At 37.3% G+C, this 13,000-nt stretch overlaps 1 protein-coding gene across 4 annotated transcripts in view; it reads left to right on the top strand.

Moving 5' to 3' along the window:
- The first annotated feature begins 484 nt into the window (after positions 1-484).
- LOC583137 (ankyrin repeat and BTB/POZ domain-containing protein 1) overlaps positions 485-13,000 on the top strand; it is a 30,054-nt gene continuing 17,538 nt past the window's right edge. The window contains exons 1-3 of one of the 4 annotated variants that reach the window (XM_031000249.1): positions 485-676; positions 12,210-12,288; positions 12,796-12,858. In XM_031000249.1, the coding sequence (XP_030856109.1) occupies positions 12,227-12,288; positions 12,796-12,858 (125 nt within the window). In that variant the 5' untranslated portion in view covers positions 485-676; positions 12,210-12,226. Of the gene's footprint in view, positions 677-978; positions 1,899-3,769; positions 4,211-12,209; positions 12,289-12,795; positions 12,859-13,000 lie in introns of those variants that run through there. The other 3 variants (XM_031000250.1, XM_011670579.2, XM_783062.5) reach the window with 3 other exon arrangements.

Below are 13,000 nucleotides of genomic sequence, written 5' to 3'. Positions count from 1 at the left end.
CCATTCCAAAGTTGAAGAAATTAAAATGGCCAGCAGCCAATTGACATCATAAAGCATATAGCCTATATAGACCTGATCAAATGTAGAAAAGTTTGAATCTTTTACTCTCATTGTTAAAGCTTCCCTCAGGAGTAGTCACCGCCCCCCACCCCCCCCCCCCCACCCCCCCCCCCCCACTCCCTATATGGGAAGTTCTGTGAGCTGTCACTCATGTCAGGATGGATGCATGCCATGTCTATATTATGCTGGTAGTGGTAGGGTCTTCTTGCTAATTCCTCGATCGTCATATATGACACACAATTAAATAATTTTGCTGAGAATTAATACTTTTAATTATTCATTTAATTTTGATCTTCCAAAATTTAGAACGGCAAGTGACGCCCTCGATAAATGCTAAACCGTTTTGTAATAAAACTCAAAGAATCAACCACGCCCACTTAGCCTTGGAATAAGACTAGTATAATCAAACGCCGATTTGGTTTGTAAACAAATTGATTCAGTGTTTCGCAATCGCCAACCTCGATGGATGGTGGACCTGACCTCGCGAAATAAACAAAAATAAACAGACTGACATGATCGCTATTTCGTCTTTGATTATCACTTCTCAAGCTCAAAAAGCATCTTCTTGACTGCGCTAGATATTCACACTGAGTTCGCACCCTGTATTATTCATTTTGTAAGTATATTATAACCTTCACTGTTGCAGTCTTCAAACAGAAACTAAAAATGTGACACCTCTCCGACGTCCGACTCCTTCCATCATGTCTATAGATCTAGCATATACTTGTACATGACCATACTAATCAAAACGTTGCAGTTAATCTGTACCTGTATACCGACGCCCAAACCACGCAACTGAACATCCTGAAACAGAAACAGAAACGGAAACAATTTACAATCATGAAATGAAGAAATAGCTGCATAGCTCTGCTAGTATTATACATTGTCTGTTGTTAAGTTTAAGATTGCTTTAAAGACGAAAGTCAAAGTAGGTTCTGTGTTATTTTTTATTTTTTAATATAATTAGACTATTGTAATTAATATTGCAGCCAATTAGTGCATTTATGAGGATGTAAAGAGTGAAAATCTTGTTGCATATCTCATTCATCGTGGTCCAACGGAATCGATATCAGAGACTGAAGCTTTCGGTCTATGTTTTTGTTAGTTGTCAGTCATAACGCGTGGTTCAAGGATTTGAAATTTTATTTATAGAGTAAGACCGCCAAACTTCGGACACTTAAGACAAAACGGGGAAAACATTAAATTCTTTTTTTAATTAGTGAAAGATCAAATATACTATTATTGTGCAAATACTGTTTATGTATGTCATGAAAAGAAAATTAGTAAAGGAAATGGAAAACTAGAATTATTTACTTACCCGCCGAACCTTTTTTCATGCCAAGCTTCGGACGTTCATTTGTAGCGCACGTATAGCGCGCGCGCTAAAGTGCGCATTCATCGGAGGTTTGGAAACCGGATCAAAAATCGTTCGACGGGGGTAAGTTTGACTGCGTTGATTTCATGAAAAAAATATTATTTTCTCGTTTTGGGTACATTTATTTTAGGTAGAACTATCAGAAAGGTGTTTTTCACAACACTCACACAATATTTTGGTGCTAAAATCTTACGAAAGCGCTATTTTTTCGTAGTCAAAATGACACTCAATGTTGCCTGTCCGAAGTTTGGAAGAGCGCCATCTTCTGGTAGGGGTACCTGTATAGTACCCCTAGGTCCGTGGTAACGGCCGCCATTAGAAAAATTTCGCGATAGAGTGAAAAAGTATCTCATAAGCTCCCATAATTTTGGCAGAAACCACCTGAAATATGCCAAGGATTTGTTTTTAATTGATATATTGGAGGCTCTATTAACTCCCCTGTTAAGGAACTGTAAAAATCCAGGTAACCTGAAATCTGTCTCTGAATTCGATGTTTTTTGTGAGTTTTGCAGACGGCAACGTGCCCTAACTTTCTGTACTAACGATGTAGGTTAGTAGTAGTATCAAATGCATGCAAGTTACCCGCCTGAGCTAGGCTCATATTTTGCATTCGAGCCGTTGAAGTAATTTTTGTCCGAAGTTTGGCAATGTCCGAAGTTTGGCGGTTTTACTCTACTCTACTACCAATTTGGGGTTTCAAAAAAAGGTGAAAATTAAGCTAGACTATATTGCAATGGATATTTTCCCTTCTCAACACTTCATCATGTACGACTATGAATGATGAATATATTTATATATGATGTACACTGGGTTAAATCTGAACTCCGGAGAGCTCTGCTACGGCCAAAGGCGGTGGAGCTCCAGATCCCACACCGGGAAACGATTCAAACACCGGTATTGGTCCTTTTTGTTGGGAAATCTAAAAAAAGTAGTAATTATCAAGTTAGACTTACAATGTTTTTCGACTCCTCTGGGCATCCAGTCAACCACTTGAAATCATAATTTGAAGATGTCTTTGGGTTTGATGGAAAAACGGTGATTCCTTGTCCTAAACCAATTTATTCATGTTGTGTATCGTCGATTCAACATTGAAGAGAAAGTATGTATATTCATTATTCATATATGTGCTGCGTAGCTACTGCATGCGTACTTTCTCTTCGCTATGTTGAATCGATGATATACAAATAATGTATGGATGAATCGGTTTCCCGGTGTAGGATCTGGAGCTCCTTGGAGTTAGATAAATCTGTGCTAATACACACAAAACATTGATTCTAAGAATTCCAACAGGTATAGGAGCTTACTGTATATGGAGTGGTAATAATTAGGTTTAATTTCAAATAGCCTTAAATGCATATACACACATGTACTATTAGTGACACCAACTCTAGGCTATAACTGAAATCAGACAAAAGTCATTACTATCCGTAAGAAACCACTGATGATGGATCAGTTTTCACTGTATTATTTTTTTTGAAAGTTTTTAGTAAGTGGAATTCTAATCCTTATCTTTTCTTTTTTTCTGTGTGAAATATGTAGGCAACATTGGTTTGGGTTCTCATGATTTTGTGTTGAGAATGTTCAATGTTATAATAACAATTTTTGATATCCCACTTTTTGTATCATACTGTATACATGTATATACCAGTGTTATTTATAAAGTATTTTTTTAAATATTTAACACTGTAGAGTGATACATGCTGTTAATGATATTAAGTCTGTTCCAAACCTTCTACTATGTAGCTCTCATTATAAATGAAACGGCAAATTGAAAGGAACAGGCCATTTAAATTTGAGCAAATTCTGATTAAAAATAAGAAAGTTAAACATTTTTGAAGTTGCGATCAATCAAACACAAATTGGCAAAACTGTGACGTATCTTGCGAGCTTGATCCTCTCCAATTTGCTCTGTACATAAGATTTCATTTATATTTCCATTTTCTTTGTTATAGATGACAGAATAGATTTTTTTCCATACAGGGGTTGAATAGAAACATATTTGCAATAATTAATTTATGGGGAATATCATGTATCTACATGTATTATGATTGAAAATTTTCTTGAAGGAAAATAAAATTTTACAATTATTTACAATTTCATCACTAATTTAGACTCGATTTCAACACGACAACGATCATTGAGTATTCGAAAATCGCATATATGCTTCCATTACGTTCATTTGAAATTCATGACACCTTAACATGTTCCTCTCATTTTTCTGCTTCTATTAATTAAACCAACTTGATATCAGGGTGGACGTCCCCTTCAAAAAAATGCTATTGCAATAAGGTCCACGTTTAAAACTGTCATGAGAGAATTTGTGTACAAACATGAATTCCAGAGAGTGTTTACAAATGTGGGACTAAGCATAGCCTTGTATCGTCGATAGTAATCTATTTTCCATAGCCTTATAATGCTCAGTGTAATTCATATCCAGGGCTTTTCTTGTCGCTTCGCTAGGTTTGAATAAAAAGCTATCTTATTCGATTCATTTGATTTCCAAGTAACAACAATGGAGAAAGTAGATCAGGAAAAACATGTCCATGGAAAGTTCTGTTCACTAGACCATGTTCGACTAATGCAGGCAGCCTGTAAAGGGTGTAGCCAGAACTGAGAGAAGCTATAGCCAAGCATTGACAGAACCAAAACAGTGCGATTATCACAGGGCAGGGTTGCTCAATTCTTGGCATATAATTTGATTGCAAAGCTGCAGAGCTCTATTGATAGAAGAAATGAAGAACTCTATCTGCAAAGGTAAAGACAAATACTTTACAGGTAACAAGTAAATTATTCATACCCCTTGTAAATTTGATGTTTTTTGTGTTTTTCGTAACTCAAGAAAGGTTGACTGTTTGAATTAGGGCCTTCGTTCTAGACTTTTACATGTAACCTTTAATATACAATTTCTCAATAAACATTAATCAGGATAACATTTTTTACATACATAAAACAATTGCAAAAATTGGTTCAGGGTATGAATAATTTAGTTGTGAACTGTATACAATGTACACTGGATAGTGTATACTGTACTTCTGGAATGGATTGCACAAAGAAGGTGTCTGTGCATTAAAATAACAGCCATACCGAAGTTATTTACAGCCTTTTCACACACAGCTAAAATTCATCGTATCTAGAGATGATTAGAATCACTCAACAGTTTTAAACATGTTTATAGACATAATTTCCCAGTGTGAACATCGTTTATACGATGTTGGGATAGATACGAAGTCGCGATGCATATACGCCCCGAAAAGCAGGCTGCAGATACGAAGTTCGTATCTAGTGAGCTTGAGATTTTGTGTGTGAAAGGTTATTCGTGTTTAAACGTGTTTCAGACGTGTTTTAACGGTGCCAGGTAAAAATGTCAGAGGTAAAAATGTCAGAGGAAAAAATGTCAGAGGTAAAAATGTTAGAGGTAAAAATGTCAGAGGTAAAAATGTCAGAGGTAAAAATGTCAGAGGTAAAAATGTCAGAGGAAAAAATGTCAGAGGTAAAAATGTCAGAGGAAAAAATGTTAGAGGTAAAAATGTCAGAGGTAAAAATGTCAGAGGTAAAAATGTCAGAGGAAAAAATGTTAGAGGTAAAAATGTCAGAGGTAAAAATGTCAGAGGTAAAAATGTCAGAGGTAAAAATGTCAGAGGTAAAAATGTCAGAGGTAAAAATATCAGAGGTAAAAATGTACAAGCAAAAAAAAATGAGTGCCGTTTTAATATCTCAGCACTTTTATCACACAGAATGTCGAGACGTAGAGCTACTGCATGGGCTTGTCTATTATATTCCTTTCTTCAATAATGTAAATTGTATAAATGGCTGTTTGTTGTATTTCGTACATGTCCTGAGGATAATACAATGTGGAAAATAGATTTTGAAATTTATTTTTTTGTGATCAGGCTTGCATATAATTATATTATGTATGAATGTCTAACATTTTTTGATATTTTGAATTGGTTGATGTGTTAATGTTTGTGAAACGGACCGGTTTGGCCTGTGGCAGCCTACAACCTAGCCCGTGTAACGTCCCAGAGACGAACAAAGTCCAAACGAAGAAATGAAAGTTCTCGACAAAAGTCAAGTGTTAAAGTGAGTAGTGCATTTAGTACAAATAATTACATATAATCACGAGGAATCACGAAAACACGAAAATTTTTATCAAAATGATAAAAACTTTGGCCCAGTCTTGGTAAAGTCACAAGCACTGTACACAGAAAGATATTGATATGGGACTACACAAACATATGGCAAATCAAATCAGGCCTCATTTTAAAGCCGTTACTTGTCATACCTGGGATATGAAGTCATTTGAAATAGATTTTCAGGGAATAACTTTTTTCTTTGATGTTCTTCCACACTTGCATAACAAGAATGATAACAAACGCTCACAAATTATTGTTCACCTTTCCCCAGAACTCAACCTTCTCTTTAATTGATGTAACATGGTCGGCTTTCTGCTTTTTATCGGAGTAACAAAGCTGCTTATTGATTTTCTCCCAGACTATTTTATACCGCAATAGTAATCGACAATATTTTATTGGAACGCGCGCACTTCGGGAATGTGATGGGTTAGCATTGATAACATGGCTTTCTGCTTTGTTTCAGAGTATCAAAATACCAAGCCCACAAGAAAGTGGAATTGTCGGAAATATGCATTTATTGGAAATTACATATAATAGTAGTAATTGCCACGCAGTTAAAATGTCCAACAATCTTCAAAAGTGAAGGAGAAGTGGGGGGCGGGGGGGGGGGGGGAGGTTCATAGATATCTGATCCTATTTCGGGGGCTGTACTGACTTTTATTTTTATTTAATAATTACACCATGGAGCGACAACTCAGCCTATAAAACATGGCCAAACTTCTCGATTTTAGAAATCTTTTTCCCCAGAAGTTTGCTCAGTGTACTAGTACCATTTGCTTTTACAAAAGCATAATATACCAGTATATAAATATTGAATAAGGCAGACTAATGGGCAGGGCTCAAATTAATTTTTTGTCCACGGGGGCTCTTCCCCCAAAAAAGAGCCCCCGTGAGCCTTCTCACGGGGGCTCTTTTAGTACTGACGGGGGCTCTTTTTTATACAAATTTCCATTGAATTGGTACCTATGATACTCCAGAATTCTTTGCTATTTCATTATAATCAGCATTTTGCCTCTTACAAATTTACAAGCTACATGTACATAGCTGTTACTGACTTTCTTCTCGTTCTGCACATTACTTCCTCCTCATTATTCTGAGCAACCTTTACATTCTTTCTTTACTGAGCGATTCTGTTTTTGGTGCTTTTTTGTACAGGCGCGGATCCACGGGCCGATTGTAACGGCCCGCCCCCCTAGCCTCCCAAACCGGTAAAAAAGTAGGATAATAACGTATATTTAACTTAACAACCCCCTCCCCCTGACCTGCCAGTGACGTAAATGCGGCATCAAAATATTTGTGCTTCTCTGACCGTAATTAAATGCCTAAAACCCCTGAGCTTCCGGGGCTCCACCCCCTGAGCCCCCCACACCAATTTACGCTCGCTACCCTCTACCTGATCGTAAATACTTTAGCCCCCCCCCCCCCCCCCCCCACTTTGATAATCAATTTTGGCACAAAAGTCGTACGGGGGCTGTTTCAGTGACATACCGTACCACGTGACATATCTTCTTCTCCCCTTGCATTAAAGAATGGAACAGTCTGCCTGATGATATAAAAAATAGTACAACTCTTTCTAGGTTTAGAAGGTTATCTAAAACGTACCTACTTGAAAGACTGACATAGTTTTTATTTGCATCTTAGTATTTTCTTATTCTGAAATGTTTTTTGACCACTAAGGACCTACTTGTCAGTGTGTGTGTGTGTGGGTGTGTGCGTGTGTGTGTGAGAGAGTATTTGTATGTTCTATATTCTGTAGCTTAGTATTTTCATCCATTGTATAATCATACGTAACATTCTTTTTACTGTAAATGCATGTACTTTGTTGACTATAGGGCCCCGCTCACAAGTTTAGCTTCTAAAGGGGTCCTAAAACCATTCAGTTTATTATGTAATCAAGTTAGAATATGTTGATTGATGTACTATTACCAGTCTCTTTATTATGTAACAGATTATATCATGCTTTGTGTGGTTTTGAATAAAATGAACTGAACTGAACTGGAACGAGCAAGAAAACAGATCATTAAAAGGGATTAAGCGACAAATAATGATTGTGATTCAAATATTTGTTTGAATAAGCACTGCTATTCACCAGAATCTTCTTTGTAAAAACAACTTTTACAAATCTCAGCCATGCTTACTGAGTTGAGACGTTCCATTCAATTTAAAATACTCATTGAAGAAATACACTTCTCCTAATGTGAAAGTGATCTTACAACACAGTGGCAGAATAGGCCTGTTTACTAATGATATGCGAGTGACGTCATAATCCCTCGCACCCTAGCGATTGTTACTACGTAGGGCAAGCTTTGCGTGGTGCGGCACGGTCGCCACATTGTTTTTCCATGCCCGCTACGCTATACACATACAAAGCCATTGCTAGCGACCGCGACGTTTTTTCACCCTAATTTCTACAATGGCATCGCCTTCGACATCGAGTTGTAGTTCCAGCAAGCCGTTTTCGCAGTGGACAGTGAAGGAGCTCACCGATTATTTAAGAAAGAGAGGAGTTACGACATCAGGGTACAACAAACAGAAACTAGTTCAACTTGCGACTGCTGTGGCCGATATCGCTTTGCCCCAAGACCCGGACCTTGCGAGCTTCGACTCCGCACGGTCGCTGCGGGAGAAGTTGGAGCGTGCGGGGTGCTCGTTCGACGACCCAATGAAAATCACCGGCTACACCGAGAACTTTGAAAGTATACCAGATTTCGGATTATACGACATTTTCAACTACCTGATAGTAAATAGAACTGACTACGACAGAAAGAAACTCAAAGCATATAATATGTCGATTCCAAAGTCCTTTCTTCCACAATTCTTAATCCATATTTTACACTTCTCCAGGTTCGTCTTTGGTTTGGGGAACGGGATGAAAAACACACCATTCATATGGGGTCTGTCTGCGTACCGTGAATCGCTGTTACACGTGCCGTAACAGCAATGCTTACCTCCCATTTTTGCGATATTTCGTCGGATTTCGGAAAATAAAATCGAAGATTTGTCATGTACAACTGAGAAAAACTATATTTATTTTAATTATATACCCTAAGGTTGGAAAACAAACAGTTTTAAACGAAGTTTATTAGGACGATGATCAGCCTTTTTTTCCTCGCATTCCCCACATCGCCGTATACAAAGTGTGTGTAGCAGGGCCGTAGCAGACACTGCGCTCGGTTTGTTTGCCAGAGCTTACAACCGTGTGCAAATTTAAAGGTCCGTGAATACATTAGTAAACAGGCCTATTGCATGGCTGAGATTTTTAAAAGTCGTTTTTACAAAGAAGATTCTGGTGAAAAGCATTGCTTAATATTAAAAAAAAAATCCTTGCATCAATTTGAATCACAATGATCGTTTTGTCCCATGATCCTTTTATTAAATAACCTTGTTTTCTTTTTTGTTTGCAGGGGGAGAAGAAACTATGTCACGTTAAGAAATCACAAAGATCAGTTGTATTATGCGTATATACATATGATAACAGAACAAAATGTTGATTATCAGAATGTCATTTTGGAATACCTCTATACAAATACCCGATCTTACTGTGCCGATACCACATTGTATTTAGCCCGTATCAGTATTAGTATGAGCCAATTTAAAGTTATTATTCTTTATTCAGTTCAGTATAATGCTTTTCCTCAAAAATAGTTTCGCTATTTTTTTAGGGTTGAGACGCTAAGAAATGGTTTCAAACGTACATTACACAAACCCTGAACCATTGCATAATGATGGTGGTTCTCTCTCTCTCTCTCTCTCTCTATTTATTGTAATCATGCATTATCATCTACATATAAAGCAGCAACACAAAACTTAGGGTTATCTGGGATAGGTGAAAGTGAGAGTTAAAAAAAAAAAAAAAATTAGTGGTCCTCCTCTCCAGCATCCCCCCACCGCTTTAATATTCACCGGTCGCCTGAGTCTGCTCAAAAATGTTAAACCCCCTAAACCCCCCCCCCCCCCCTGTAGATCTGCCCATGTTACCATATCATTCAACAACATCTTGGTCTTCCTCTTCTTCCCAATAGGGACTTTTAGATTTGCGTGGACGTGTTACGTCCTTTTAAGGCACTGGCAGTCACAATCATGTGACGTCCTTTTAAGCACTGGCAGTGCCTTAAAAGGAGGTCACACGTTGCAGTCCACGTTCTCGTCGTGCAAATCTAAAAGTCCCTAATTTTGGTTTACTGGTCGAGGTTCACTATTTGCTGGTCATTTGAAATCACCAGATTTCAGCGGGTATACGCTTTTCACAACGAAAAACTTCTCCATGACCATGTTTCTGCCCTTGCGCGATCGCCTCCAGCTCCAGCAGATATGGGGCGGCAGCGTGAACACGTACCGTTACTAACGGCGCAGTAGGCCTATAACCACTGCTGACTGCAGCACTGCACTGCGAGTTGAATCGTTAATAAATACTCATATAGAACGAGAAATCTTGCACGCTAATCTAAGTTCCATTTCATTGGTTTAAGGTTTGAAAATTGAAACTCAATATTGTGTTAAAGTTATAATAGAAAAGATAATCTTTATTTTATAATTCCACGGGGGCGATTTTAAATTTTGCAATCGCCCCCGTGTATTTTGAGCGCTGCTAATGGGACATGCATGGTTGCTACTCCGAGTTTCACGCCTTGCAAGCGATCATCAGACAACTGATAGCATTCTTCAAAGTACATGATTCCTCTGCAACCTTGGTACAAATACACTCAAAATAAGACTTAACTAATACAATACCTGAATAAAATATAATAAGAATTACTCATGAGTAATTCTAATTGTATTTTATTAGTTAAGTCTTATTTTAGGGGTATTTGTACCAAGATTGTATAAGATAATCATGTACTTTTAAGAATGCTATCAATAATTGCCTGATGATTGCTTGCAAGGCGCGAAACTCGGAACAGAAACCATGTCCCATTAGTCTGCCTGCTCTGCCTAGGCATTGACCACTGTTCAGAAGGATATATAGCAAAGCATAATATAAGAGGAAGGGGAGAGCAGCCGGGTCACCGTGCCCCAGAAGAAGATTACCCCCCCCCCTCGTCTTCCTTCGGCAATAATAGGGCAAAAAGTCACAATTTGGGACCGAAAGGTAAATAAATTTTAACTGGGAAAGTAGAAAATAAAGCAGCGGTGAAATAACGACTGCAGAATATCCCTCGCTGTTCTTTTTCGATAAGCCTAATATATGGCCCGGGTGTAACCATAACAAACTTGCCACATGATTTTGTTTTTATTTTATACCTCTAACATTTATACCTCTGACATTTTTACCTCTGACATTTTTACCTCTGACATTTTTACCTCTGACATTTTTACCTCTGACATTTTTTCCTCTGACATTTTTACCTCTGACATTTTTACCTCTGACATTTTTACCTCTGACATTTTTTCCTCTGACATTTTTACCTCTGACATTTTTTCCTCTGACATTTTTTCCTCTGACATTTTTACCTCTGACATTTTTACCTCTGACATTTTTACCTCTGACATTTTTTCCTCTGACATTTTTTCCTCTGACATTTTTACCTCTGACATTTTTACACCGAGCCGTTTAAACTGGATGGAGCATGCGCTTTGATTGATGTGACATGACCTTCAATGCGCAATGGCACTACTGCGCATTTTACGAGCAGTAGTTAATCACGAAACGATTAACGATCACACCGAAATTTCTGTGTGTGAAAGGCTCGTGATTAGTTTAAACACGTTCGAAACACGTTTATACTAGTCATGTTTATAGAATTTTAGCTGTGTGTGAAAAGGCTGTTAGTTTGTTCATTCAATGAATTGCTTCAATTGTTTATTTGTGGTGGGGTTGTACTCCACTCTGTGGTTATTGTGATACATATCAATGTTTAACCTTGAATCTCAAGTTTGAAGATATTTTAAACAAGATGGACAATGAGTTTGTTTTGTTTTTTATGTTTGTTTTGTTTATTTGTTGTTTCTTCAGAGGAGGAGGGAATATATAAACACATGTCTCTGGTGCATATATCAATGGTGAACCTGGATTCTCTCATTTTTCTCTAATCAGAGAGGGTTTTTTTCTTCCTCTGGACCCTGTCTCATCAACTTGATACCAACTTTTGAAGTTATCTGATCTGTTTTGATATTTTAATGGCATGCAGTTTTTAATTTTGTGATTGATTTTAGGATGTGCGATTGATTGGGATATCAATCCATATCAATGGCACTTTTTACAAGGCAAGGTCTCTTTTTTCACCATGGATATTTGATGTGGATTAATTTTCAGTTGTGTGCAGAGACCTACATGTATATCCAGGAGCAGAAGGGTGTGGGATCGAAGTACATACATGTATCGGTATTCTGACCAATTTTTGTTGCTCTGTAATTGACAATTGTAGTTATTCTGCTAATTTTCAAATGGATAAGGACTGCATAGTTAGTTCTTTTTATAACCAAAGTTACATATATCAGACATTTATTCCCCACTTAAAGATTTATTACAGATTCTGCAAAGTTTTAGTGCTTAAATAGGATGTTTGGGGAAATTTTTGTGATAAAGCGAGTCTTTGAAGAAAAGATGCAAGCTATGGAACATTGGTTGTGATTTTATAATTTTTATAGATCAACAAGTCTGTTCATAAATCTCTTTCTAAATGTCATCATTTGCCATCTAGATGTCACAAAAGCAAAAATGGCTCAGGACCGAAGGGATTTTATGGAGAGCTGCAAGACGGGCGACCTACATAGCGTTTCGTAAGTTTGGTAACTCTTGAATAAGAATGATAATGTCTATGATTTGTTGTAGAGATGAATATATATTTACCATGAATGATGACTATTATGTTTGAGATTGAAAAAGATGGCAAAGATACTTTTAATCCAAAATGTGAAATCCATCATTATTTCTAAATGTTGTATGACTTGGATATTATAATTAGAACCTGGGCAATAGTTACTCAAAACGAGTGATTAATAACTTTTAGTGAAGTAGATGGGAAAGAGACCCCGGTATGTCGTGAAGACTACCCTGGTATCTGCATCCATTTATTGCATTTAAACAATTATAAATAACTCAGTATGAAAATGATATGTCTGCATTCACTTCATAATGAACACAAAACCTGTACAAAGTTTATTCAAATATATTTATAGTTGTCATAATGTACATTATCAAAATATAGAACTACTACACTGATAAGTTGGTAACTTGGTATATACAGTAATTGATAGGGATTTTCATCTTTCTATTATTTTTGATAGCTACCTGTTAGAGGTGAAGGAAGTGGAACCTAACCTGAAAGATGAATGGAACAGTACTGCTCTGTAAGTGACTTTGAAGGAGACCAATCCCCCCCCCCCCCCTCCTTCCCCCTCCTGTGACAAATTTTGTTTTGAATGTATGGGGTTCCATACTGGCCGTATCCGATTCATAATTTCAATTTTAAATAGTACTTTCCTAAAAGAG

Source organism: Strongylocentrotus purpuratus, unplaced genomic scaffold (genome assembly GCF_000002235.5).
Source record: "Strongylocentrotus purpuratus isolate Spur 01 unplaced genomic scaffold, Spur_5.0 spur5_scaffold_6, whole genome shotgun sequence".
Lineage (NCBI taxonomy): Eukaryota > Metazoa > Echinodermata > Echinoidea > Camarodonta > Strongylocentrotidae > Strongylocentrotus > Strongylocentrotus purpuratus.
This window is presented reverse-complemented; position numbering and strand designations above follow the sequence as displayed.